Source organism: Furipterus horrens, unplaced genomic scaffold (assembly GCF_987537825.1).
Source record: "Furipterus horrens unplaced genomic scaffold, mFurHor1.1.pri manual_scaffold_6, whole genome shotgun sequence".
NCBI lineage: Eukaryota > Metazoa > Chordata > Mammalia > Chiroptera > Furipteridae > Furipterus > Furipterus horrens.
In genome coordinates, this window is record NW_028327176.1 from 96,702,037 (window position 1) to 96,728,268 (window position 26,232).

The 26,232-nt window shown below is 53.6% G+C and overlaps 2 protein-coding genes across 5 annotated transcripts; one reads left to right on the forward strand and one right to left on the reverse strand.

The window, feature by feature from the left end:
• Window positions 1-1,818: 1,818 nt before the first annotated feature.
• On the forward strand, window positions 1,819-21,174 carry ABCC10 (ATP binding cassette subfamily C member 10). Of its 4 annotated transcripts, none has more exons than XM_090282460.1 (22): window positions 1,845-2,024; window positions 2,294-2,465; window positions 4,440-5,658; window positions 7,029-7,256; window positions 7,834-7,990; window positions 8,259-8,368; window positions 9,898-9,977; window positions 10,587-10,758; window positions 12,412-12,510; window positions 12,902-13,091; window positions 13,679-13,756; window positions 13,905-14,099; window positions 14,517-14,670; window positions 14,871-15,060; window positions 16,746-17,089; window positions 17,425-17,594; window positions 18,083-18,243; window positions 18,525-18,778; window positions 19,748-19,893; window positions 19,992-20,094; window positions 20,323-20,435; window positions 20,721-20,781. In XM_090282460.1, the coding sequence occupies exons 2-21, from the start codon at window positions 2,305-2,307 to the stop codon at window positions 20,420-20,422; spliced, it is 4,311 nt and encodes a 1,436-aa protein (XP_090138586.1). In that variant the 5' UTR covers window positions 1,845-2,024; window positions 2,294-2,304; the 3' UTR covers window positions 20,423-20,435; window positions 20,721-20,781. The 4 variants fall into 4 exon arrangements, with proteins under 4 accessions (XP_090138588.1, XP_090138587.1, XP_090138586.1 ...); XM_090282459.1 differs by having other exon boundaries at window positions 1,871-2,024; window positions 19,992-20,089; window positions 20,721-21,174; XM_090282461.1 differs by lacking the exons at window positions 19,992-20,094; window positions 20,721-20,781 and having other exon boundaries at window positions 1,835-2,024; window positions 20,323-20,407.
• DLK2 (delta like non-canonical Notch ligand 2) lies at window positions 21,133-25,875 on the reverse strand. Its single transcript, XM_090282463.1, has 6 exons — window positions 25,594-25,875; window positions 24,975-25,149; window positions 24,638-24,701; window positions 23,327-23,457; window positions 22,743-22,887; window positions 21,133-22,030 (listed from the first exon to the last, which is right to left on the reverse strand). Exons 2-6 carry the CDS (start codon window positions 25,048-25,050, stop codon window positions 21,295-21,297), a joined length of 1,152 nt encoding a protein of 383 aa, XP_090138589.1. The 5' UTR covers window positions 25,051-25,149; window positions 25,594-25,875; the 3' UTR covers window positions 21,133-21,294.
• Window positions 25,876-26,232: the final 357 nt, after the last annotated feature.

A 26,232-nucleotide genomic window follows, 5' to 3' on the forward strand; every position in this document is an offset into this window, starting at 1 on the left:
GTGGGCCTGGGTCTGCAGACTCGTGAATAAAGGCCTCGTTTTACTGCTCAAGTCCTGTGTCCCAGTTTTTATTGTGAGCGTTTCTCATACCTGTTTCTGTAACAATAACTATGGAACAAAGTGTAGGGAGAAAGGAGAAAAGCCAAGAGGAGACCCAGGAGACAGAACCTTCTTGGAAAAGCACCATTTAAGAGCTCTTCTTCATTCCTCAGAAGTACCTCTACTGCTCTCTCTTCCCTCCCATAACTGTAGGCACTCAGTTGAATCTTCCCACCCTCACTCTCACCATTTCTCTTGAGTCCCTAATTATCCAGGTTCAGACATCAGATCTGAGTGTGATGAGTTTGAAGTCAGTTTTCAGAGTGGTAGAATCTTCCTTTGGCCCTCCAGGTCTTAGGGAGTTTGACCAGCCTTCCACTCTATGGATTGTGAATTATTTGGTGAGTAATGCTATCTTCTTTTTCTCACCTAGCTGTCACTCCACTTACCAATAATTCTCCAAAATGGAAGAAAGGAGACAAACTTGCACTTTCGGCCTCATTTTTTAGAAACCATGTGTAAAATTTATCTGGGAAATTAGGTAAAACTAGGGGCCAAATGATATTGAACAAAGGAATTATTTGTTTCAAATGGTCTTTCCTCTTCTATGTTCTGAGAAAAATGCACATTAGTTGGTTGGTTGTGACAGAAGGGATCCTACGCTTGGTGTGTGACCCCTTTATCAAATTTCTTATAGAAAATCAGGACACTTTAGTGTTATGAAAATGAGGGACAATATCTTGCACCACTTTCTTCAGATGGTCATTGGGAACGTTATAGGTGCAAGATTTGTGTGCCTGATGCTTCAAAAGAGAGGTCAATATTTAATACATCGGAGTTTAGAGTTAAGGAAGTTAAGAGGGCACCAGCCGAGAAGACAGGAGAACTAATCCTCAAATCCATTTTAAGAGAGCTCGAAATTCAAAAGTCTTATATGTCAAGAGAAGAGAGGGTGGGTGGGGCAAGAGGTGGGTGGGGGAAGGGGATCCAAGGAAAAGCTCAACATTTCTAACTCCTTTTGCTCTTGATCAGTCCGTTGACTGCAGCTGATCTGAGTCCGGTTCTGGAGATTCATAGATCTTTCATAAAATCATTATTTTGTGCACATTTCCCACCTATTCAGGAAAAGCACCATTTGGCAAGGGGCTGCTCCTGCAAAAACGCAAGCCTCAAGCCGAATTCCTTTAGTTAATTAGCATATGTGTAGCAGGAGCTATTAGCCTGAACCCCAGGAGGGAGAGGAAGCATTTCACTCCATTACACCACTGCTTCCGTCAAAGATTTATTGTGGAACTAATCTAAGCAAAGCACTTGCTCTGAGCACTTTAATAATTGAAGTTTCTCAACAGTACTTTGGTACTGGTATTATTACCTCCTTGGTACAAATAAATTGAGGTTCAAAGAGGTTAGATAACTTCCTCCAGGGCCTGTATCCTTAGAGTAAGGGAGAAAATGGTTTAAGTGTCCCTAAGCGGCATTTATTGGTCCGTGTAGCACACGTTCGGCTTCCTAGAACTTAAAACACTATAAATTTTAAGTGCAATGCACGTACCCGCTAGTAACCAGTGGGCAGATGAGAAAGAGTACTCTACGTGAGAGTGTATGAGTGACGTTGCTCTGCAGCTGACATCAGTCCACGTGCCATTGGGGCCTCGTTGGTGGGTGGAAATACAAGGGTGCCAGGGCTGCGGCGCGCCTGCGTGCGGACGCCATCCGAAGCCGAGATCGGTGAGCACCGGCGCAAAAGCTCCGCGAACCGCGACTGAGAAGTCATCCCGCCTCTAGGGGGTGCCAGTCAAGCGTGGCCAACACCCCAACCCGGCAGGCAGCACGCTCTTCTGCCTCAACCAGTGCTAGGGATCTTGGGATCCGGTGAGATGCACTTCTTCGGGCTACAGGTTCCGGACCTCAGAGGCCGCGTAAGAAACCCTCCCAGAGGTCCGCCAGCTCTAGGCAGCCAAACCACCTCCGTTTGTACCCTTAAGGTAACGCGAGAATAGACGGTGTCTGGCTTCGGGGAGGATTCAAGGGGAGGTCCCGGTTCGAGGGCGGGGTTGAAGGTCGGAAGACGGCTGGGACTCGCTGTCAAGGCTGGCTGACACCACCCATACTGCCGGATCAGCGTCCTAGCGCTCCCCCACTCCCCCAGCTCGCGGGTGCCGGCTCCCTGACTGGCCCTCGCCCTTTGGGACACGGATTCCCCCCTCTCTGGGAGGAACTTTCCCTCTCTCTCCACCCTTGGCTTTCCCCGCAGGTGAAGCCTTCATGGAGCGGCTTCTGGCCCGGCTGTGTCACACCAGCGCGTTGCAGCCGCTTCCGGTGTGGGAGGGGGACACCACGGGCCACTGTTTCACCCAGCTGGTGCTCAGCGCCCTTCCCCACGCCCTTCTCGCCGTGCTCAGTGCCTGCTATTGGGGAACCCCTAGGTGGGTAGAAACGGGGTGCGCGCACATCTGTCCGTGTGTGTCTGCAGACCTCTCCCAAAACCCACATCTGCGCGGCGGTGTAACCAGAATGGTGAGGTCTCTGGAATACGGCAAAAGTAGAATACAATTACCACTTTGCAGCAGTGTGGCTGTTTTGGAGCAAGTTACTTATCTTTGCTGAGCCTCATAGCATTGTTGGGAAGTTTAAATCAGATAATGCATTTAAGCATATAGTACCGGTGCCTGGAACATTTTTAAAAGCTTGATGCGTGGTAGAAATAATCAATTCTGTAGATTTTCAGATGTTCAAACACAACTGTCATGAATTAGAGGCAAAACTGGGGGAACAATGTATTTAGCCAAAAAAGGATAACTTGTGTTGAAGTTGTCGGACCAGTTTCTCACCATTTCCATTTCTGAAATCTTGGTGTTCCTAAGCAAAGAAAAGCACATGTATGTAGCTGGAGAGGAAGCGATAGGTAGAAGAAAAGAACAAAATCAAAACCCTAACCCTTCCAGGGTTTGGGACTATAAGGCGCAAGTACTAAACTCGCCTTGGTTTTGTACTTAGTTCTTGTATGGCTAGATATGGCAAAGTTAATCTCACTCTGGCCACTAAGAATGTAGTCTCTGCCTTTGGGAGTCCTTAGCCTGATGGATGGAATGTGTCTCTCTCCAACATGAATGAGGGGATTGATGAATCCCTTCCTTGGATAAGTGAAGCTTTGGGCTGGGAGGAATCCTGTTTTGTCTCTTAAGAATGAGATGAAAGGAAAGAGGGTTAGTCAGCACAGACATCCACAGCCTGCTCAGAGGAGTTGTTATTAAAAATTGATAGTCCTTTGGGAACTCACAGTCTGAGGAAAAAGCAATCAAGAAAGAACATCATGTAATCAACAGAAGCTGTGGTTATGTCACTTCACTCACTGGACTTCTGTGCATTGTTGCGAAGGGTTAGAGAGATCCAGAATCTCAAAAGGGAAAAGGACCTCAGAGGGCTTTGGGTCCAGAGTCTTCATTGGTCACTGTACTGATGAGGTAAAGGAAATGCATAAAGGGAAAAAGTCATGATACTGGTTGATGGCCAACTTGGGGTCAGTGTACCGACCTCCAAGGGCCCAATGCTCTTTCTTCTGTCTCCACATAAGGTTATTTTTATTCCAATATAAGCCCCTCACTACAACTGATTAGCTGGACTTGTTAAAGGAACCTGAAGCATTTCAATATACAATTAAATTTTGTCAGTAACTCACCCCTGCCAACAAAGGGAACAAAAAATTTAGTCCTCTTTTTATATGAACTTTCAAGACATTTTAACATTCATTGCTGCAGGTGTGTTTTATTATATTTGATTTTTAATGCAGACAGATCACCTTTTTGTTTATTAAAAACATGTTTTGCATGCCAAGGAGATATAGTAAAAACTGGAAAGAGGTTTTTCTTCAGCTAAAGGAGTCACAGGAATGATCCATACCACCTTCTACAACCATTGGGAAGACTGAGAGTAGAATATTATGAGGCTTCATAAAATTTAGGCAATAAGAGTGTAAAAGGTGTATGTCAGTCAAATTTTTATTCACCTAATAGTGCTTTGGGTGCATTTAAGGGTTGTTTTAGGTAGATATTTCTGTGAAAATGAATACTCATCCTGTAGTAGTTATAAGTATGAAAATATAGATTTTTTTTCTAATTAGAGCCTTCATGTTTGGCACAAACTTAACTCGAAACTCTTAATTTCTGTGCTGAAAGACTGATCAGAAATTATCTGGTTAGATTAGAACATGGATTAGGTTAATACAGGAAGACTTCCTGGGAGAAAAGACTTTATGTTGCAGGGTAAAGTGGCATTGGAAGTAATGTGTACAGGGGAAGAAAGGGAGTTGATTCTCTCCAGGGAAGTGAGTTATTAGAGGGAGGTCTGGGCTCTGAATCAGCCATGATGTATCTCTTTTTCTTTTTTCCTCCTTGTCTCAGGAGTCCAGATTACAACGTACCCTGCTGTCCTGGCTGGCGCCTCCGACTCACAGCCTCCTTCCTGCTCTCCATCTTTCCACTGTTAGACCTCCTTCCAGTTGCTTTGCCACCAGGAGCAGGCCCAGGACCTATAGCGCTAGAGGTGTTGGCAGGGGGCGTGGCAACTGTGGCCTGGATCAGCCACAGCCTGGCTTTGTGGGTGTTGGCTCATTCCCCTTATGGCCACTCCCAGGGGCCCTTGGCCTTGGCTCTGGCTGCCTTTCTGCCAGCCCCAGCCCTAGTGCTGACCCTGCTATGGCACTGCCAGCGAGGCACACTTCTGCCCCCACTTCTCCCAGGGCCTCTCTCCCGCCTATGTCTTCTCATCCTGCAGCTAGCTGCACTCTTGGCCTATGGACTGGGCTGGGCAGTCCCTGGTAGGCCACGGGAACCCTGGGCCCAGGAGCCCCTCCTACCTGAGACACAGGAACCTGAGATAGCTGAAGATGGGGAGAGTTGGTTGTCACGTTTTTCCTATGCCTGGCTGACACCCTTGCTGGCCCGTGGGGCCCGTGGAGAGCTCCGCCAGCCCCAGGACATTTGCCGCCTTCCTCATAGGCTGCACCCAACCTACCTGGCCCGTGTGCTCCAGGCACACTGGCAAGAGGGGGCCCAGCTGTGGAGGGCCCTGTATGGGGCCTTTGGGCGGTGCTACTTGGCACTTGGACTGTTGAAACTGGTGGGGACCATGCTGGGATTCTCAGGGCCCCTGCTGCTGTCCCTACTGGTGGGCTTCCTGGAGGAGGGGCAGGAGCCACTAAGCAATGGCCTGCTCTATGCCTTGGGGCTCACTGGTGGGGCTGTGCTGGGTGCTGTGCTGCAGAATCAGTATGGGTACGAGTTACGGAAGGTGACGCTTCAGGCCCGAGGGGCTGTGCTGAACATCCTGTACCGAAAGACTTTGCAGCTGGGTCCCAGGCGCCCTCCTGCTGGGGAGGCCCTGAACCTACTAGGCACTGACTCTGAGCGCTTGCTTAACTTTGCTGGGAGCTTCCATGAGGCCTGGGGCCTGCCTCTACAGCTGGCCATCACCCTCTACTTGCTGCACCACCAGGTGGGTGTGGCCTTCGTGGGTGGTCTGATCCTGGCACTGCTGCTGGTACCTGTCAACAAAGTGATCGCCACCCGCATCATGGCCAGCAACCAGGAGATGCTACAGCACAAGGATGCGCGGGTTAAGGTGAGGGGCTGCTTGAAGTCCCTTAGCAATCTGTAGACCCGCACCCAGCATCCTGGTCCTCAGGCCCTCCCATGCACAGTGCCTGAGGGAGGGAGTGTGATCTAGGAGTTAAGAGCTCAGTCTGGAGAAAGACATGGACTCATATCCTGGCTTTACTACTTAGTGTCATCCCCTCAGAAAAGCCACTTAACCTCTTTGGTCCTCCATTTTCTCATCTGTAAAATGAGGATAATAGTTTGCCTCAGGGTTGTTCTGAGGATCGATCCTATGAGGTAGTGCTTGGTATGGTGCCAGTCACAAAGTAAACCCTAAATAAATGTGGCTAATTAGTAATATAATACTAGTTCATGCAGCCCTGAACAGCAACCCTAGGAGGTAGAAAGTAACCTGTCTGGGACCAAATTAGTTTTTAGTGATAGAGCCGGGACCCAAGTCTCCTACCTCCTCATCTAGGGCATAAACCATCCCATAGCTGCATGTGGGGCAGCCTAGGGCTACCCCAGCTGCCTCTGGGAGGTGGGCTGGGGGGAAGGGGGTAGGTCACTCCTACCTGGGCCAGCTCTAGATGTTGAGCATCTAGCTGAGTCAGTTCTGGGCTCTGCAGTGATTGTGGGTAACTTTACAGAGGGGATGGCAGGCCTGGGGGGGTCCATACAGCATGGTTGGCAACATCTTACTGGAATGGCTCAGAGCATTAATGGGGAGGGGGCTGACCCTGACAGCTGGTTAAAGCATGAGACCTTTTCCCCACCCATGACAGACCAGGTCTCCAGGGCCATCTGGGAAGGCTTCCAGTACCTCCTGGCTTGCAGGCTGGGGATGTACAAATGTTAGGATCCAAAGAGTTCCTCTAGCCCTTGCCCGTCTTTCTTGGGCCCCTCTGCCTGTCTGATCCTGGGTTGTGGAGTGGCTTCCGACACCTGTATTCTCCAATGGGGATAGTTCCAATACCACCCAAGCCACGGGGTGGACTGGTGACCAGCTCCCAAAGCCCTTACCTTCTGGCTTTGGGAAATAGTCCTTAGTCCCTCACCTAATGGAGTGAATGATTTTACCCCAGCATGGTAACCCTCTGCTCTGGGCACCATTTCATCTCTTAGGAAGGCGGGGGGCTTAGCTCTGACTTCCCCCAGCTGGAGCATATGGAGAAGTAAAAGTGGGAGGGGAAGCAACCCAGGGCTGAAAAGGGTGTGAGGGCAGGACTTACAGAAAGAGCTGAGGTGAGGAAGAAAATCAGGGTAAGACGTACAGAGTATCTGGGGGCTCAGAATACTCGGCACCCTCTACCAGGAGACTGGGGAAGACTAGGCAGAGGGCAAGGCACATGAACCGTGTCTCCACTTCACCTGTTTTCTTGTCCCCGTCCTTAGCTCATGACAGAGTTACTGAGTGGCATTCGGGTCATCAAGTACTTCAGGTGGGAGCAGGCACTGGGGGCCCGAGTAGAGGCCTGCCGGGCTCAAGAGCTGGGGCGACTCCGGGTCATCAAATACCTGGATGCAGCTTGTGTGTACCTGTGGGCTGCCCTGCCAGTTGTCATCTCCATCGTCATCTTCATCACCTATGTCCTCATGGGGCACCAGCTCACTGCCACCAGGGTAAGGACTGGGGGAGGGAGGCAGCCACAAGGAGGCTGCAGCGGCGTGGGGAGGTGGGCTTGGGCCAGGGGTGCTGGCTGGGAAGGAGGGAGGGAGTTGGACCCCTGGCTGCCTTTCCTTTCCCAACCACGGGGAAATTCTCTGGTGGGACCTTTCTCTGGGGCCTCACTTATGTAACCCTTCCCTCTTTGAAGACATTTTTTACCTCTTCCTTTCTCTCTAACTTCCAGTCAGGCTCAAGCCCCGTGTTAGGTCCCCTTATTATCATTCTGATGGCCTTAGAGAAAAAAAATCCATAGTCCAGTGCTGCTTCTGCCCAGGGTCAGTGGGTTACTGCTTTGAAATTCTGAGCCTATGTGCTCCAGTTACAACCTGGATCCCTGGAGGAACATCTGGAATTTCTAGAATTCTCAGAGTGCCCACCTTTGACAGCTCTGATGCAAGGATTGTCCAGCCAACCCCTCAGTCCTGTTGCTGCCCTGCTCTTCCCTCCACAGACTAGTCTGCAGGGCCACACATACAGCAGGCCTGCGGGTGCTTCACCCCCCTCCATCCCCCCTCCCTCCAACCCACTTAGGTATTCACGGCCCTGGCACTGGTACGCATGCTCATTCTTCCTCTCAACAACTTCCCTTGGGTGATTAATGGCCTCCTGGAGGCCAAAGTGTCCTTGGACCGGATCCAGCGGTTTCTCGACCTTCCCAGCCACAACCCCAAGACCTACTACAGCCAAGGTAATAGGAAGCTAGAGGTAGAACCTGGCACAATGTGAGGAGGGAACTGTAGCCCCCTGGGCACTGCATCTAGATGCTCCAAGAGAAGCCAGAGGCAACAGAATCGGGTAGAACAGGTGGTCATTTCCTGGGGGAGAATCCTCAGACTAAGACTGAAGCTGAATTAGCTGCGGGCAAGGCCAGCTAATGACATGCCCCTGGTTCACCCTCCCCAAGCAGGTAGGTGGTGCATTAGAAGGCCAAGTTGAGTGTCTTCTTCCCTGTTCAGATCCCCCCACAGAGCCGTCTACAGTGTTGGAGCTGCATGAAGCCCTGTTTTCTTGGGACCCCATTGGAACCAGCCAGGAGACTTTCATCGGTCACCTTGAAGTGAAGAAGGTTTGTTGATCACACAACCTACAAGAGTCCCCAGACTAATAAGGAAGATGGGGACTCGGTGACAGATGAATAAGAATGGAGTCAGTCATAGCTAGATGGCCCTGTAGCTCTAACGATTGAGGGAAGGACTAGAGAGGTTTTGGTGAGTAGGGTCTAATCGAGGAAGAGATGCCACCTCATCTCTGAATGTCATTCCTCCACACAGCTTTTACAGAATAGTCACGTCTCTCCATGGTCTTCAGATAGTTCACACCCACCCAGTCCAGACCAGCAAGTGTTTTTGTCTCCTGGATCCTCCATGTCCCCTAGAGGCTGACCAGTTCAGAACAAACTCCAGAGCTTATCCAGCATCCCCCCCAAGGCTGAGGACTGGGAAGAGGCCCAGCAGCCCCTTCTGAAAAGGGTTTTGCAAATGAGATAATCTCTAGCCTGGTGAAAGGAATCACACCCTGTGATTCACACCGCTGGCATACATTCTCAAAGCAGCACTTGAAAGAACATTCCTGGCAGAACAGTGACTCCTGTTCACCCCAGTTTTGAGTTGCCACTCTTCCCTGACCCCTGTCCCACCCTTTGCCCCACATCTCAACCCAGCATTTTCCAGTGCTGCCTGCACTGTCTCCAGGACACCTGGCTCACATTTCTGGCTTGGGCCGTATGTTTGTTTTTCCTCTTAGTTCAGGCAAGATAAGGCTGGAATTTTTCAAAGGAATTTTGCTAATGTGTCAGTTGGGCTTTTTTGGATACAAGTCATAGAAACCCACTGGAGCTAGCTTAAGCAAATAAGAATGTATAATAAGGATATAGAGATGAATTGCAGGATCCAAAACCAACCATGCAGCCCAACCTCAGTAGCAGCCCAGAACCAGGCCTCGACTTGCAGAGAGCTCTTGCTTTCTGTCTGCTTTTTTTTCTGTATTTGCCTCATTGTTCTCTCTCCGTGGACCCCCTCTCCACTGGGCAGAAGATATGATTCCAGAGAGCCGTCCTACTTACCAGCTGTAGCCAGAAATAGGGAGCATTCCCAGGGAAGGGTCTCAGATTGGTCTGGTGCCCACTCATAGATGGGTTAGCCCTGGCTGGCTGGGTGCAGGCATCATAGACAGCTTCTGGGAGCTCTACCTGTTTCTAGAAAAGACTTTTTTTTTTTTCCTTTTTGAACAGGGAGATAGCTCTGTGAATGTGTTACAACTAAGAAATGGAGGGGACACAAAAAATTTAAACTGCAAATCACAGAAATGTACACTTCTGAAAGCACTGGTTTTTGCCCTGAGTTATCAGAAGTCTAGCCGCAGGTGGGCTTAGCCAGTGCAGCATCCAGGCCACAAGGCCTGGAATTTTTTCCTCCCCTCTCACCATTCTGGGATGCTGCCTTAGAGCTTTCCTTGGAAGTTCTTGGGCTGCTTTCCTTGGGGCGAATTCTTTCCCTATAGACTAACTGGGGCCTAGAGAGAAGCCTCTGTGGGATAATTGGCAGCCCAGGGCCTCAGAAGGGAGACCTGACACTTATTTGTGTGGATTTTTTGTAGGGTGTCCTGGTGGGCATTGTGGGGAAGGTGGGCTGTGGGAAGAGCTCGCTGCTGGCCGTTATCGCTGGGGAGCTCCACAGGTAAGCCACCTCTAGCATCCCCATCCTCAGCTCTGCCCTTCAGTGAACACTTACCTAGCCCTGTTATGTGGTGGACGCCTTTTTTAGGGGCCAGAGATGCCACGATGAAGAAGACATGGTCGCTTTCTTGGGCGAGTTTTCAGTCTGGAAAGGGAGAGACAGGCAAGAAAGTGAGTTATCGTAATCATCACACCAGAGTGTTTTAAGTGCTACAGTAGTGAGTGAAGAAATGAAATATCCAACATCGGCTGTTCGAGAAAGTGTGGCTGTGCAGGGAGGGGATCCAGGGAAGAGCCGAGGTGTGAAGGAAAGTCTTTCACAGTGAGAATGCATGAATCCAGGGTAGTGGCCACACTCTCTTCTGAGCTTCTGAGCACATCTAGATAAGATAGCTGCTTGGCTTCAGTCAAAGAGCAATTTCTTCCCTTCCCTGTTCAGAATGAGCCTACAGGCTCGTTCAGGACCTCTCCACCTCCATGGCTGCCAATCCAGACAGCCATGTGACGTGAAGGGGGACGCTATGTAGAAAACAGCAGCCTGGAAAGGGGCTGGGCCTGGAGAGACTCAGTCCTGAGCTAGCCCCCATGCTGCCGGCCTGGCTCTCTACAGGCTGCGTGGACGGGTGGCAGTGTGGGGTCTGTCCGATGGCTTTGGCCTGGCCACCCAGGAGCCCTGGATCCAGTTTGCCACCATCCAAGACAACATTCTCTTTGGGAAGACATTTGATGCCCAGCTGTATAAGGAAGTGCTAGAGGCCTGCGCCCTCAATGACGACCTCAGTGTGAGTGCCTGGCCCCGAAACTCCTTGGCCACCTGCTTCCTCGTGTCCCTGACACCTCAAATCATAGACTTGCTACTCTGGGAAGGGGTTGCTTCCACTCAGGCCTCCTTACCTAGGACTGGCTGCTGGGCTCTGGTGCCCCCAGAGTGTTCAGCTGTACAGTTCCTTGTTCTGCATAGGACTCAGCGGGGTGGTGGTGACGGTGTTCTACACAGCAGCTGCGGGAACCCCGAGTCTTCTGGGGCTAGGGAACAGCTCCCTGTGATGCTTAGCTCTACATAGGTCTGACTGGCAGTTCTTTATTTTTGAGTAATTTTTTTAAAAGATTTTATTTATTTATTTTTAGAGAGAGGGGGAGGGAGGGATAAAGAGAGGAGAGAAACATCCATGTGCAAGAGGAACATTGATCAGTTGCTATTCACACACTCCGAGTCAGGGACCTGGACTGCAACCCCGGCATGTGCCCTAACCGGGAATTGAACTGGCAGACTTTCGGTTTGTGGGATGATGACCAACCCACTGGACCAGACTGGTCAGGGCTGACTAGCAGTTCTTATTCAAGAGTCCCTCCCTTATTTCCCAGTGGGAAGACTTGGGAGAGTCAAGGTTACTCTAGGGAAGCCTGCGGAACTCTTTAGATCCCCCATATCCAGAGTACTAAATTTAGTGGGGATGAGATTCTGCATTTCTCCCATGACTTCCCTACCCAACCTCCATATCCCTGCAGGACCATCCTCACCAGTACCCTGTCCAGGTAAATGTGGCACTTTGCTGGAAAGGAGGACCTTTAACTTTGACCATGGGGCATCCCAGCTCCATTTATTATTTGTTTCTATATCAAACATTTCCCAAATGTCTACCAGGGACTGCTCTAGGCACTAAGAAAAGAGATGAATAGCAAAGCTCCTCAGAGAATACACACATATATCTGGTAGACCACAGACACATCCTCTGGTATAGGGACCCCTTAGCTAAGGTCACTCCTGACGCCACAGGAAGGCTCAAGGTACATTCCTTCTCAAAAAACCTATGAAAGCTTTCACATCATGCCCATCATCATCCTTGCCTATTAAAAAGGCAGGGTAGCTCTGGATGATGTGGCTCAGTAGATTGAGTATCGACCTGCAAACCAAAGCATTTCTGATTCGATTCCCAGTTGCAGGCCAGGTCCCCCATGTGGGCATGCGAGAGGCAACCACACATTGATGTTTCCCTCCTGCTCTTTTTCCCTCCCTTCTCCTCTCTCTAAAAAGAAATAAACAAAAATCTTAAAAAAAAAAAGGGGGGCCGGGTAGTGTGATACAGTGGTTAAGAATCTGTGTTCATGTCGTACATGGTACTAGCTGTGGAACAACCTTGGGCAAGATAGTGACTCTGAGCTTTGGTCTCATCTGTGAAAAGGAAATAATACCATCTTCATAAAGTTGTCATGGGGATTGGATGAGATGATGCCTGTGAAGTGCTAAGCACATAGTAAATATTCAATAAATGTCAGTTATTGCTGGAATTATGGCTTATGCCCTCTGGCTTGCTTTCCCAGATTCAAGACTAGTCTTTCAAACTCCCCGACTCATTTCTATGCAAAGGGATAGGAAATGGGGTAGAAAGTATTGGGGAGCTCGCTGACCAACACTGAGGGGCCTGTGCCATCAGATCCTTCCTGCTGGAGACCAGACAGAGGTGGGGGAGAAGGGTGTGGCCCTCAGCGGGGGACAGCGGGCCCGGATTGCCCTTGCTCGTGCTGTCTACCAGGTGAGTTAAAGGTGGAGTCCAGAGCCTTGGGAACTTAGTTCGAAGGTGTGGGATGGGAATATTGTCATCAGCAGCATATTTTTCCCCTCTTCCCTCCATGCTCCTGAGTTGTTGGTCCCTTGGCCATCCCATTCTTCTTTTGCAGATTCAGGGTAGAATTAAAGGTCCTTTAAAAACTACTGTGTCTTCAGGCTCTGGGACCCAGCAAAGCTAAGCACTAGCCCTCGGGCATGGGCCTTGTTTCATTGAAGGAAAGTCTACCTCAAGGTTTACCTCCTTCTCTTCCTCTGAACTGTCTTCTCTGACTCTCAAGATCATGTCCTAGGAGAGGTCTGGGTTCTAGCCAGAGGACCTAGGACTTTGTGTCCATGGTACCCCCACTGCTTTCTAGGAAAAGGAGCTCTATCTCCTTGATGACCCTCTGGCTGCTGTGGATGCAGATGTGGCCAACCACCTGCTGCACAGGTGCATCCTGGGAGCGCTGAGCCACACCACACGGCTGCTCTGCACCCACCGCACGGAGTACCTGGAGAAGGCTGACCTGGTGCTGCTACTGGAGGCCGGCCACCTGGTCCAGGCTGGTAATGTGGTCTGCAGGGCAGGAGCCGGCCAGTGAGGGAGCCGTCTACCTGGGTGTAACTGGGGAAGAGGGACAGATGGATTGTCAAATGCAGACTGCCACCCCTCTGTGTGTGGCTTGGGCCTAACAATCCTTTTTAATGGGAGCCTCTGTCCTGCCTTCACAGAACCGATGTGAGGAAACAGAGAGCGGGGGGGAAAGGAGCACACTGGCAAAAGGCCAGTGGATTTGGGACTTGGGCTTTGTTATAATAATCCTGCAGGATGGCATGAGGCTCCACCAGAGTGTGTGGAATTTTCTGAGGCGTGAGGAGAAAGCTCAGCAGTACTGAGAGGTGACTCTGGACAGAGTACCCCCAGGTGCTGTGACTCTCCTAGGAGTGAACATTTTCTGTCTGTGCTGATTGGACGCCAGACACAGAGGGCTGGACTCAATGGTCCTGCCCAGACTCTGGGGGTCCAGGACAGAGTTGTGTTAGGGTGGGTCCAAAAAGAATTGGGGAGAGGTGTGGATTGGCACACATATTTAGAAAAGCCTACTATATCGTCCTAGAACAGTCCCCTCCTAATCTCCCCTGCTACCTTCCAGGACCTCCCTCTAAGATCCTGCCGTTGGTACAAGCTATTCCCAAAGTCTGGGCTGAGGGTGAGCAAGAGCCTGACTCAGGTATGGCCCAAGGATGAGAGGTAGCAGCTTGCTCCTCACATGACACCGCAGAGTTATGATTACAGAGCTTGCCTGCCCCTCAGAAACACTGAGGTTTTCAACTGTCAGCCTACAAACTTAATCCCTCTGACCTCCCTCATCTTCCCAGCCACAGCCCAGTCAGTGTGGAACCCAGAGAAAACAAAGGAGGGGCTGAAGGTGGAGGAGGGTACATCTGGCCGCCTGCTGCAGGAAGAAAGCAAGAAGGAGGGTGCTGTGGCCTTCCATGTGTACCAAGCATACTGGAGGGCCATAGGCCCGGGCCTGGTGCTGGCCATCCTTTCCTCGCTGCTCCTCATGCAAGGTAGGAATAAACCCTGGAGGCCCTTATCCCGCCCACAGCCCTGTCTCCCAGGTCCCCATCACATCCTTCACCTTGTACTCATCCTTTCAAAGCCCAGAGACTCAGCAGGCATGGTGACAGCGGGGACTATAGGCCTGCCCCCAGTTCTGAGAGAGTCCCAGAGGCCAGACAGATGCACTCTAGCCATCTTCTGATCTGTCCCATTCAGCAAATTTGAGCTCAAGTTCTCCCCAGACCTGTGGGGTGATAGACCCAGGAACACAGCACACACCAGGGAGGACGTGGGATAGTGGCAGGGTAGGGAGGGCCAGCAGAGTGAAGAAGGGTAGAAACTAGAGTCAAGGGCAGAGGATTAGAATAAAGGAGGCGAGTCTCTTGCACAGCTTTCTCTTTCTCGTCCCCCCCCCCCCCCCCCAGCCACAAGGAACGCTGCTGACTGGTGGCTCTCCCACTGGATCTCTCAGCTGAAGGCAGCCAACAATAACTCCCAGGATTTGCTAGCCCCCATCACCCCAGATTCCACAGGGCTCCTCTCTGCCCAACTGCTCCTCTTCTCCCCGAGAAGCTTCTAGTGAGTGGCTGGGGCTGGGACTGGGGCTGCAGCCGGCCTGGTGCTGTCAGAGTGGTTGCCAGGCAGGGAGTGAGAGCTGTGGGGCCTGGGGTTCCAGGGGCTGTGTCTCTGGAGAATGGGGAGAGGTGGTGTTGGGGAGGGGAAGGGACCCCCCAGTGGCCCTACTTTTGGTTACCCACAGTCTCCTCCCCACCACCCAGCACCTCAGCGTTACTGCTGCCTAAAGCTGCCCCCAATGGCTCCTCAGATGTCCGTTTCTACCTCACTGTGTATGCGACAATTGCTGGAGTCAACTCCCTCTGCACCCTTCTCCGAGCAGTGCTCTTTGCAGCAGGCACCCTCCGAGCGGCCACCACCCTGCACCGCCGCCTGCTGTGTCGAGTTCTTATGGTGAGGGGATGGGGGTGTGTGGCATGGGGAGCCCTCCCCAAACCTGGTCTTCATCGGGGCCCCCGCCTCCCTCCTAGTCCTCAGGAGAATATAGCCTTGAGCAGATGAGTGCGGCACTTGACAACTTGAGGCCTGGAAAGGCCAAGAGCAAAGAGGCTGCTGGGGTTCAAACCCAGTTACTTAACCCTCCCACTTTCTCCTCTGTAACTTGGGGAGAAGAGGGGCATCCTCGGAGTCACTGCCGTTCTGGACTTCAAGTGCAAAGGGCTTCGCATGAACCCCTTAGTTCATGCGAAGTCTCTTTTGTATTTTACTTATTTATCCATCCCTTTTTTCCCTGCATACCCTATCTCCATTTCCCTTCCCTTCCTTGAAAAGCAACCATTCTAAGTGTGTTTAATTCGTATCTTTTTGTCTTTTTGTGAAACGCCTAGGCTTTGTGTTCATATATTTTTATAAGTGAAATTTTGTTTCTTACAATTTTCATTTAGGGCTGTTTCTAAGATCCATCCTGGTTGCTATGTGTATATCTATTCTAGTCTGTTGCTTACCATAAACTTAGTATGAGGATTAAATTAATTATTATATGGCAAGTGCTTAGGATAGTGCCTGGCACATACTAACTGCTCAATTGGCAATTATTATTAATGTTATTAAAGCCCTTTCTTGTCCTTCATCTTATTTGGGTTTATAATAATCCTGTGAGGTAGGTATTGTTATCCCCCCTTTACAGATGAGGAAACCAAGGCTCTTAGAGCCTAAGTGACTAGGCAAGGCTATTCCCTGGAGAGCCAGGCTGTGAACCCAGTACTGTGTAGGTCTTTCCATTGCCTTTGAAAGATCAGGCTGCACACTGTTCTGCCTCTCCTCCAGGAGCCGAGGAGGGGACATCTTCAGACTGTGAGGGAATTCATTTATCATCAGCTGTCATTAGGAGGTGCTTCAGAAAGTCCTTCAACCTAGTCTCCTGCCTGAAGATAGGACTGTTCCCCAAGTAAAGGCAGAGTTGGGGGACAGGGGCGGTGGGGAACTGTAAAGGGGGCTGTCTTTGAAATGTGTCTGCCATCAGTAGACCAAATATTGGGCAGTCACTGAGCACTTACTCCATGCCAGTAAGACTGCAAAGGACCTGACTGCTACATATATGGCCTTTAATCCTACTAATAGCCCTATAAGGTGCAGTTCCATTATTATCTCCGTTTTTGAAATGAGGAACAGGGGCCTGTAAGAGATTAAGCCTCTAGCCTGGGCTTTGACATCTACTAAGTGGCACAGCTGAAATCCCAGTACCATTATGGCTTCAGAGCCTCAGCACATAGCCGTGAGACAGTACTGACCGGGACCACTGCCCTCACCACTCTCTCCAGCTTTCGGCAGTCAGGCTGTTCCTCCTGACATCTGACTGAATCTCAGTCCCTGTTCTGGAGAGAGGCATAGGCATGTCTAGCATAGAGGTAGAGGAACAACCAGCATGCCCTCTCATGGTTACCACTGGCCAGAGGGACAGTCTCTCTGTTTTCTACCCTGGGATAGTCTTCTTCAAGCCTCACTGCTGCCAAACTCTGGGGACACTTTACTCCCTATTCTCTACCTTGGGCCTCCCTCCATACCCCACCTCCCCCAGGGTTGCCCCAACCCCTTTTCTGCCAGGCACTGCCCTTGCCCAACCACACCCCTTCTCCCAGGCACCAGTGACTTTCTTCGACTCCACGCCTGCGGGCCGGGTCCTAAATCGCTTCTCCTCTGATGTGGCCTGTGTGGATGACAGCTTGCCATTCATCCTCAACATCCTCCTGGCCAACACAGCGGGCCTGCTGGGCCTCCTGGCGGTGCTGGGCTCTGGCCTTCCCTGGCTGCTGCTGCTGCTGCCCGCTCTGAGCTTTATCTACTACCGCGTGCAGCGCCACTACAGGGCCTCCTCGAGGGAGCTGCGGCGCCTGGGCAGCCTCACCCTGTCTCCACTCTACACGCACCTGGCCGACACCTTAGCCGGCCTCCCTGTCCTCCGAGCCTCCGTGGCCACTGACAGGTGTGTGGAGTCTGCCTCTCCCGACCAGAGCCAGGGGGATGAGGAGTGGGGTGTGGGGACAGAGGGTCCCCTAAGAAGAAAGGCATGTGGGGAGGCGGGCTTCATGTCTCCTGGGAAGGGAAGAGTGGGTGAGCGCACTAAGGGCAAGAGGAAAGAAACAGGGAAAAGGGATGGCGAGGCAGAGCAGACCCCTGTGGAAGAGCACATTTATCTCTCCGGACCCTGAGGAGAGGCCTGCGGGTGTGCAGATCAGCTCTAGGAAGGAGCCAGCGTGGGAGTCCGGGCAAGTCATTGCCACACTGGAGTGTCCTCGCTTCCTTCCTGGCCTCCCCCAGGTTTGAGGAGGAGAACCAGAGGCTCTTGGAGCTGAACCAAAGGTGCCAGTTTGCTTCCAGTGCCACGATGCAGTGGCTGGACATTCGGCTCCAGCTCATGGGGGCTGCAGTGGTCAGTGCCATCGCGGGCATTGCCCTGGTGCAGCATCAGCAGGGCCTCGCTGATCCAGGTACCACCCGGACCCTTCCCTGTCACCTCAGGAGCATGTGACTCCCATCCGTGGCCTCTTCCTGCACTGTCCCCCAGCATTTTCACCTGCTGCCCAGGTTTCCATGTGTGTGTTGTAATTCTCCTGCCCCCCGTTTTAGAGTTGAGGAAACTGAGTGTCAAGAAGTGACTTGCCCAGGTGATGGTGGATCTGGTACTAGAACCAGCCTTCTGATCCTCGCCCCTTCCCGACTGCGCCCCAACCCACAGCACCCTGCCAGGCCCACCTGTCCGCCACCTGCCATCCCTCAGAGCCCCTCCAGACCTACTCCACTCCCTTTCATCCAGCCTCCCATGGTCCTGGTCTGGCGCAGCATCTTCCTGCTTCTCTGCTCGCCTCCTTTAAGTGCCCGCGGTCCACAGCTTGAGTCTCACGTTCTGCCTCCCTCCTCCCCACACACATCCCAGCGTCCGAGCCTCCCCTAGTGGCCCGTGTTCCTCTTCTGCTAGGACTGGTGGGCCTGTCACTGTCTTATGCCCTGTCCCTGACGGGTCTGCTCTCGGGCCTGGTGAGCAGCTTCACGCAGACAGAAACCATGCTGGTGAGCGTCGAGCGGCTGGAGGAGTATTCCTGTGACGTGCCTCAGGAGCCCCAGGGCCGGCCCATGCAGGTAGGCCTGCACCTCCACCCCAGGCCTGGCGCTGGAGCCCTGAAGGATCCTCCCAACGGCCCATGTTTCTCACCTCCTCTAATGTCCCTCCCCGCATGAGCTCCCCTTGCCTCACTGTGTGCCTTCTTCCCATCTCTCCTTTACGGGCCCTCATGTCCCCCACCTTTCCTCTCACACCATCCATTTCTCGTCATTCCCCCTCCTTCCACTCCAACCCCTCTTCTCCCCATGTCTCCCCACCTCACCCATCTCCCTCCTCTCCCACCCGTGGATCCCACCAGCTAGGCACTGGCTGGCTGACCCAGGGGAGCGTGGAGTTCCAGGATGTGGTGCTGGCATACCGGCCAGGGCTGCCAAATGCCCTGGATGGGGTGACCTTCTGCGTGCAGCCTGGAGAGAAGTTGGGCATTGTGGGCCGCACGGGCGCTGGCAAGTCCTCCCTGTTGTTGGTGCTCTTCCGGCTGCTGGAGCCCAGTTCGGGGCGAGTACTTTTGGATGGAGTGGACACCAGCCAGCTGGAGCTGGCCCAGCTCAGGTCTGGGGTAGCGAGAAGAGGAGAACCAGACTACTGGCACTGAGAGGAAGGCCCAGCCAGGAAGGCTTTACATAAACTCAGGGCAGCCAGGGTTGGTGGCGGGCGAGGAGGTGGATAGGACAAGCAGGCGAGGAGTGAGCTCCCAGTACTCAGGTCCAGGGTTATAGCTGTGGTCTCGAGGTCTTTAACCTGACCCAGGCCCACCTTCCAGCTTCATCTTTCTTATACTTCCCAGTATACTGCTGCATTCTAGACCACTAGTCACTGCGTCCTGAATCAGCCTCCCCAGTGCTGCACCCGAAATACTCATTCCCCTCAGGCCTTGGGCTTGGCAGGCGGTGCTCTGGACAGCTTGAGACCTGGGCCAGTGGTCCCTGGCCACAAGAGGCCACATCTCCCCGCTGCCCCCAGGTTAGCCTAGTATCATTTTCTCTTGAGCACCATGATATGGAAAAGGCAGGGAAGCTCTATTCTGAAGCCTATTACTGATGCCAGGCCCTGGCCCTGCCTTTCCTGCCTTTGCTAACTTGTTGGTGGCCTTACATTACATTATAGCTTCACCACATGGCTCCTCAGGACCCATTTCCAGGCCTCCCACCTTTACACATACCCCGCCCCCCCGACTATTCGAACTCTCTGTTCCTTCCTTGCCACCACTGCTGCCCCAGTGACTGCCAGAGTCAGCGCCACACAGTTAGCCCACTCTTGTTCTCTGTATTTTGTAGCTCAGTGAGATGTAAGCTCCTTAGAGACAGAGTCTAGCTCTTTGGTTTCTCTGGTATTCCTCATGGCAGCTGCACAGTGCTAGGAACATGGTTGACCCTGCTGGGGGGCAAAGTGAAGGTTATGTTCAGTCTTCTCCCCAGGTTTTCCTGGAGGTGCTAGACCTATAGCTAAAACCTGTGCTGGGAACAGAAGTGACCACATCTTCAGCCTAGGCCCCATGGCCGGTCCCCTCTTGTTCCCCAGATCCCAGCTGGCTATCATCCCCCAGGAGCCCTTCTTGTTCAGTGGGACTGTTCGGGAAAACCTGGACCCCCAGGGCCTGTATGAGGACAGGGCTCTGTGGCAGGCTCTGGAGCAGTGCCATCTGAGTGAGGTGATTGTATCCATGGGTGAGTACTAGGCCCTACCCTGTAGGGTAGAAGAGAAGGAAGCAGGGAGGGGGCAAGGAGAGGCCTGGGACCCGGAGGTGAAGTGCTGTGCCTTGCAGGTGGTCTGGATGGTGAGCTGGGCGAGGGGGGTCGGAGCTTATCGCTGGGGCAGAGGCAGCTGCTGTGTCTGGCCAGGGCTCTCCTCACAGATGCCAAGGTAAGGTGAGAGGAAGAGACATTCGAGAGAGCTGGGAAGAAGGTAGAGGCATGTAAGGGGTGAAGAAGTGAGTTGGGGAGAGATCTCAGAGGACCAAGTTCTTTTTCCTTTAGCGCTGGAGGTGGAGAGCTGTAAGCTGGGCTAGGCTCAGCTGGAGGGTGGGGCTGGTGCTTGGGCAGGAATAAGACTCACCCTCTTCTCTGTCCTCCTGCCCACCCCTTCGCATGTCCCAGATCCTATGCATTGATGAGGCCACAGCGAGTGTGGACCAGAAGACAGACCAGCTGCTCCAGGAGACCATCTGCAAACGTTTTGCCAACAAGACGGTGCTGACCATTGCACACAGGTAGGTGTGCAAGTGTCCAGCGTGAGACTCCAGTCAAGGGCTATGGTGTTGGGGACCCCAGGGGTCAGGGCCCCAGAGATTCCAAACCCCTGTGAACCTCAGCTCCTCATTCCCATAGCACATTGTCTAAAAGAATCTGGGGCTCCCACCCCCAGCACAAAGCCAGGGATGAAGCCTGTGGGCAGAACTGTGCTGTCCAAGGGAGGCGAGAAGGGAATGTGGGTCAGCTTTCTGCTTCAGGCTGTTGCCCTCCACCCCTCTCACTGACAACCTCCTCCCACACAGGCTCAACACTATCCTGAACTCCGATCGGGTGCTGGTGATGCAAGCTGGGAGGGTCGTGGAGCTGGACTCCCCTGCCACCCTGCGCAACCAGCCCCACTCTCTGTTCCAGCAGCTGTTGCAGAGCAGCCAGCGGGGGGCCTGCTCCTCCTCGTGAGGACCCCGGCAGGTCCCCACCCTCCAGGGTCTCCCCTCTGTCTTATCCTCTGCTGGGTGTCTGAGAGCTGATGTTTGTTTACATTCTCCTGCATGGCTCTACCTCACCGGCACTTCCCCAGAGGGGAAAAGGTGTCATGGATTTCTCTTTGAGAACCGCTCCTAAGGCAGAGTCCCAAGGTTTCCCCAGAACCAGGCCTCTGCTCTGACCCTCTTACATCTGTGACTCCAGGCAGGTTTTTCTAGCAAAGGAGCCCACTTATAATTTCATAATTTTATTGGATAAAATTCCTATCTTACAGTCTGTGTATTAAAAAAATAATATTTCTTGTGTGAGGCTGCTGAGGGGTGGCAAGAAAGGACCACTCCAGTCTGAGGGGCAGAGGAGGTGAAGGAGGGGGCACGAGAGCCCCCACATCCATCACAGTGCTGTGGTCTTTCCAGGCTCAGGGGGCAGGTCCGGCGGCAAGGGGAGCCCTGCAGGTAGCATGCTAACCTGACACTCCTGGTCCTGGCGTGCTGGGGCATAGTGTGGTGCAGGGTGGCAACAGGGTCCAGTGGGACAGACGCCCCGGCGCCAGGCCCTCAGGGTCAGCAGCACCGTGGACAGGACCAGGGTGGCAGTGAGTGCCCCAAACACCACCATGGCCGTCAGGCTAGACTCACCTAGCCCAGCCTCTTGCCTCCGCACCACCTCCTTCACTGAGATGCGCAGCAGACCAGCCCCTGCGCTGTGAGGGACAGGCCCTGTGGCAGGTGCCACCACAGCTGAGGTGGGCCCCAGGGGGATGTCTGCTATGGTGGCAGGGCCTGGGACAGGTAAGGCTAGCTCACAAGTCTTGCCGCCATAGCCACTGGGACACAGACAGTCAAAGTCATGGACACGGTCCCGACAGCGGGCCCCTCTCTGGCATGGGCGGCTGGCACAGTCATCCAGGTTGATGGTACAGAAGCGTCCAGCAAAGCCCTCAGGGCAGAGGCAGGAGAAGCGGTTTATGCCATCCAGGCAGGTGGCGCCATTAGCACAAGGCCGCATGAGACAGTCGTCTACATTCACCTCGCAGTGGGCACCCACAAAGCCTGCCAGGCAGCGGCACGTGAAGTTGAGGGCAAAGCCCTGGTCATCCTGGCACTGTCCGCCATTCTGGCATGGGGAGCTGGGGTGGAGGTGGGAGAGGGCTTTTATACAGACTCATACCTGCAGGGTAGCCCAGGCCAGTATCCTGACCACTGCCACCCCACCCCCCCAGCAATGTCACCTTAAGCCACACCCTGAGCCTCCAATGCCTCCTTTAAAAGATGAAAATAAAAATAGTACCCAGCTTCCATTGTGAGGGTTTAATGAGATAACCCACTGTCAAGCAGTTAGCATGGGGCTTGGCTGAAGGTAAGGCTCAAGGCAAGTGTACTATTATCCTGGCAGGCTCTTAGGCCTGACCCAGGAGTGAAGACACGTCCAGCCCTACAAGCCCGTGTCCTTGTGCACACAGTGAGGCATAAGTCTGCTCTATGGAACATCCTTAGGGGCTGCATGGCAGCTTTCCTGGGAGCATGAGGGGAGTCCAAGGTCCTCAACCTCCCCCCTCCCAACCCCTGCAACAGCCAGAGCAGTCACACATTGATTGGTTACCTCCAGTTCCTGCAAATTTCTGTTGTAGAAATAAATGGTTCAGGTGGTATAAAAAAGCTGAGAAACCCTGAACTAGGGACACTCCAGCAAGGTGGGGTTTTATCCTCCAGTGCCCGCAGGTGGGCCTGCTGACCCTCAGCCCTACAATGTCACCACCACCCTCTCAACAGTCCTGTCTCCTTCTGTAGTCACCAGATTCTTATCTACCCTCGAACACACCCCATGGGGCCAGTACTCACCCTGCATGCTCACAGGGTCCAGTCTTGCGCTCACAGTCCCGCCCGTGGAAGCCTGCTGGGCACACACAGTGGTACTCGCCGCCCCCATCATATACACACTGGCCTCCATTCCGGCAGGGTGACTGCGTGGTGCAGATGTGTTCATCTAGAAAATAAGGAAGGGTCTGGGATAACCCCTCACACCTGGCACCCAGACCTGACCAGACCCACCTAAGGCTCTGTGGGCGTGGTCTATATTGCAGACCCACCCAGGCCGGTATGGTATGGTGGGAGAAAGCAACACTGAATTTGGAATCAGGAGGCTCTGAGCTCTGGCAATGTCAGTCTGTCTCAGAGCGACTGTGGGCAAGTTCTGTCTCATCTGTGGGTCTCAACTTCCTCACCTGAAAGATGAGTACAATTTTCTGCAGCTGCCTTGCCTACCTCATGGGGTTAGGTTAAGGGCCAATTCAGACAGGTATAGTCTAGAGTGATAAAATACCATGTATTCGAGTGTTTGAGTTGGACAAAATAAATACAAATGGATGTTCTCCCAATACACATGGGGTCTTTCAGACCTACAGCCGCCTTCTCTATTCCCCTACCTTTGTCACAGAACTTGCCCGCCCAGCCGCTGTGACAGATGCACTGCCAGGGTTGGTGGCAGGAACCGTGCTGGCAGCCAGGCATCCTCACGCAGCGTTCACAGTGCAGCCCCTCCCAGCCTGGGTCACACCTGATGGGGAGAAGTGCAGGGTCAGGGTTCTGGGTAGGGGGTGTGAGGAAGTAGAGGCAAGCCCAGAGTTTTTAGAAAACAGAACATATATCAGTCCCTAAGCAGAAGCAGGCCCGTCCCAGATAGGTGTGGGCTGTGCAGGGTCACATATATGGAATCAGACCATCTAACACCAGCATTCAAGTCCTGGTTCTATACTTTGTCTAATCTATGAGTCAATTTCCTCATCTGCAAATTGGGGATACAATTTTGCAGGGATGTGCTAATGAAGAAACTAAGACCATGTCTGTAAATGCTCCCAGTGTCAGTTCTAGCATATCTGAAGCTCTTGCTACCCCAATTCCAGGGCAAAGGCCAGACTTCTTCTTCTTCTTTTTTTTTTTTTAAAAACCTCTCTCCTTGGCTGGTGTGGCTCAGTGGATTGGATGCCGGCCTGTGAACCAAAGTGTCACTGGTTCAATTCCCAGTCAGGGCACATGCCTGGGTTTCAGGCCAGTCCCCAGTTGGGGGTGTGTAAGAGGCAACCACACATTGATGTTTCTCTCCCCCTCTTACTCCCTCCTCCCTCTCTCTAAAAATAAATAAAATCTTTAAACAAACAAATCTCTCCAAGGATGGAGAATCCAGAACACCCCCAGCCTCTCCAGCATCTTGTCCTGTCAGCTCGTTTCCTTATGTCCAGTCAGACAAATTTCCCTCTGCTAAGGAATTTGCCCACCCCCACCCCAGTGAGTCAATTACTTAAATTCATCAAGAAAGATCCTCTTTCATAAGTGCTTCTCCTCATCAACCCTTCCTGCAGCCTTCCTTTTCCAGGCCAAACCAATTCTCTTTTCATCTCTCCTTTCTCTCTCCCTTTCCTCCCAATCTCCAAACTCTCTCAAGCTTCCGGTCTTTCTCCCGGTATCTTGAGGAGGAATGTTTCAGAATTTCTGAGTCAGACTTGAGAGAGTAAAAAAGTGGGGAGACATAAGCTGGAAGAAGGAAAAGAGTCAAGGCAAGGGGGATTGGGGATGGGCAAGGCTGGCCAATCTGCTCTGTGTGCCATGGGGGCATGGGAAGTGAACGGTAGGGTCTTAAGCCCCCAGACAACTGCCCTGGGACCTGACCTCGTTGTGGGTGTGAAGGGAATGGGAGATAGGGAGGAAAGGGTGTAGGAGCACGTGCTCAGAAGAGGTACCTGCAGGAGCCGTCAGGCGCACAGAAACCGCGGGCCAGGTCACAGTGGGAACTGCAGTCATCGGCTGCAAGAGATGGGTGTGTGAGGGGTGAGCCGGGGGTCCCGGTTGGGCTCCTTGAAATGTGGGGCTCGGGAGAGGATGCGGGGTTCCAGTAATTGGGTGGGCTCAGCTCTGGGGCATGGCAAAACAGAGACTCGCCCCATTCCGAAGGAACGACCTGGTTTTCAGCAACCCCGCTGCCCCGAGCTGCTGCAGTGCCGTCTCTGGCCGGCAGAGGTCAACGTGCAAGCAAGGGACGGCCAGAGAGGGCAGCGACCTGAGCTGGGGTGCGCTCACCTACGGCAGGCTGAACGGGTGCCCCCAGGATGCACAACAGGCACATGAGATGCAGGCAGAGGCAGCCGCTGGGCATGGTCAGCGCCGGCCCCAAGAAGGACAGACGGATGGACGGCCGGACGTGCGGACACCTGTGGGATGGCACAGGCTGGGAGGCGGTCGGACGCGGGGATAGCTGCACGGATTGCGATTCCGAGTGATAGGAGCGGAGGGGGAGAGGGACGCCCAGACAGAAGAGAGTGGGGGCAGCGGGAAGGCTGGAGCGGGGGGGAGGGTTGAGCCGGCAAGGGGTTTGGGGACAGGACCCGGGATCGGGCTCTTTGGAAAGGAGGTGAGGGAAGAGCAGCGTGGAGCGAGGTTAGGGCGCACGAAGGGCTGGAGCTGGGAACGCAGCAGAACGGAGGAGTCCACGGGGATGGGGACAGTGTCGAGGGGCGGCCTTGAGCACAGAGGCTGCGTCTCCCGCAGCGAGCTGTCTCCGATCCCACCCCCCGACTCCAGCCAGGACTTGCACCCATGTCCCCTTCCCGTCTCGGCCGCGCTGGGCTTGGCCGCGGCGCGGGGCCTGGAGTCCCCGAGCGCCCCTCGTCCTACGCGCCCCTAACCTCGCGGTCCTCACCTCGGGCTGGAAAGCGGCGCGCTCGGGGCTCAGAGCGAGGCCGGATCCGACGGGCTCCGCCGTGGGGCCAAGCTGGGGCTCGGGGCCGCCCCTAGCGGGCCGCGAGGCCGGGCACCGAGGCCGCTGCCATGAGAGCCGAGCGCTCGGGAATCTAGGGCTCAAGGCGACCCCGAGCGGCGGCGGCTGCGGCGGCTCCTCGCGCGCGCTCAGGCCGCCTGCCAGGGGCGGCGTGTGCCGGCGGATCCCGGCTACGCACTCCCCTCCCCGGGCTGCTGCCGGCCCGCCCTCCACCCCCCTGCGGCGCACAGCTCACACCTCGCGGCAGTGCTCGGCGCTCGACCCTTTCTCCGCTGCCTCGTTCTCCCCTGGGCCCCCACCCTCCGCTGCCACCTGACCTCTCCGAACCTTGCTTTCTTCATCGAAAGGAGGAAATTATGGGAGTCTAATTGGGAGCAGACTGTAAAGTGCCGGCCAGATGTGCGCAGCCCTATTATTCTCCCATCTCGCATCCCGGCTTTGCTGACCCGCGCCCCTCACCGCCGCCCCACCTCTGCTCTCACCAGTCCGTTTCCCATTACGCTTCTCATATGTATCCCATACACGCTCAGTGCACAGCGCCGCTCCCCGCCCTCCTCCTGT

Excerpts from the sequence above, each read along its gene's own strand:
- DLK2 (XM_090282463.1), bottom strand. The coding sequence starts at position 25,050 with ATGCCCAGCGGCTGCCTCTGCCTGCATCTCATGTGCCTGTTGTGCATC. Across the intron at positions 24,702-24,974 it reads ACCCGTTCAGCCTGCCGTAG|CCGATGACTGCAGTTCCCAC; the intron begins GTGAGCGCACCC and ends CATCTCTTGCAG. Across the intron at positions 22,888-23,326 it reads GGGCAAGTTCTGTGACAAAG|ATGAACACATCTGCACCACG; the intron begins GTAGGGGAATAG and ends CTTATTTTCTAG.
- ABCC10 (XM_090282459.1), top strand. The coding sequence starts at position 2,305 with ATGGAGCGGCTTCTGGCCCGGCTGTGTCACACCAGCGCGTTGCAGCCG. Across the intron at positions 10,759-12,411 it reads CCCTCAATGACGACCTCAGT|ATCCTTCCTGCTGGAGACCA; the intron begins GTGAGTGCCTGG and ends CTGTGCCATCAG. Across the intron at positions 14,100-14,516 it reads CTCGCTGCTCCTCATGCAAG|CCACAAGGAACGCTGCTGAC; the intron begins GTAGGAATAAAC and ends CCCCCCCCCCAG.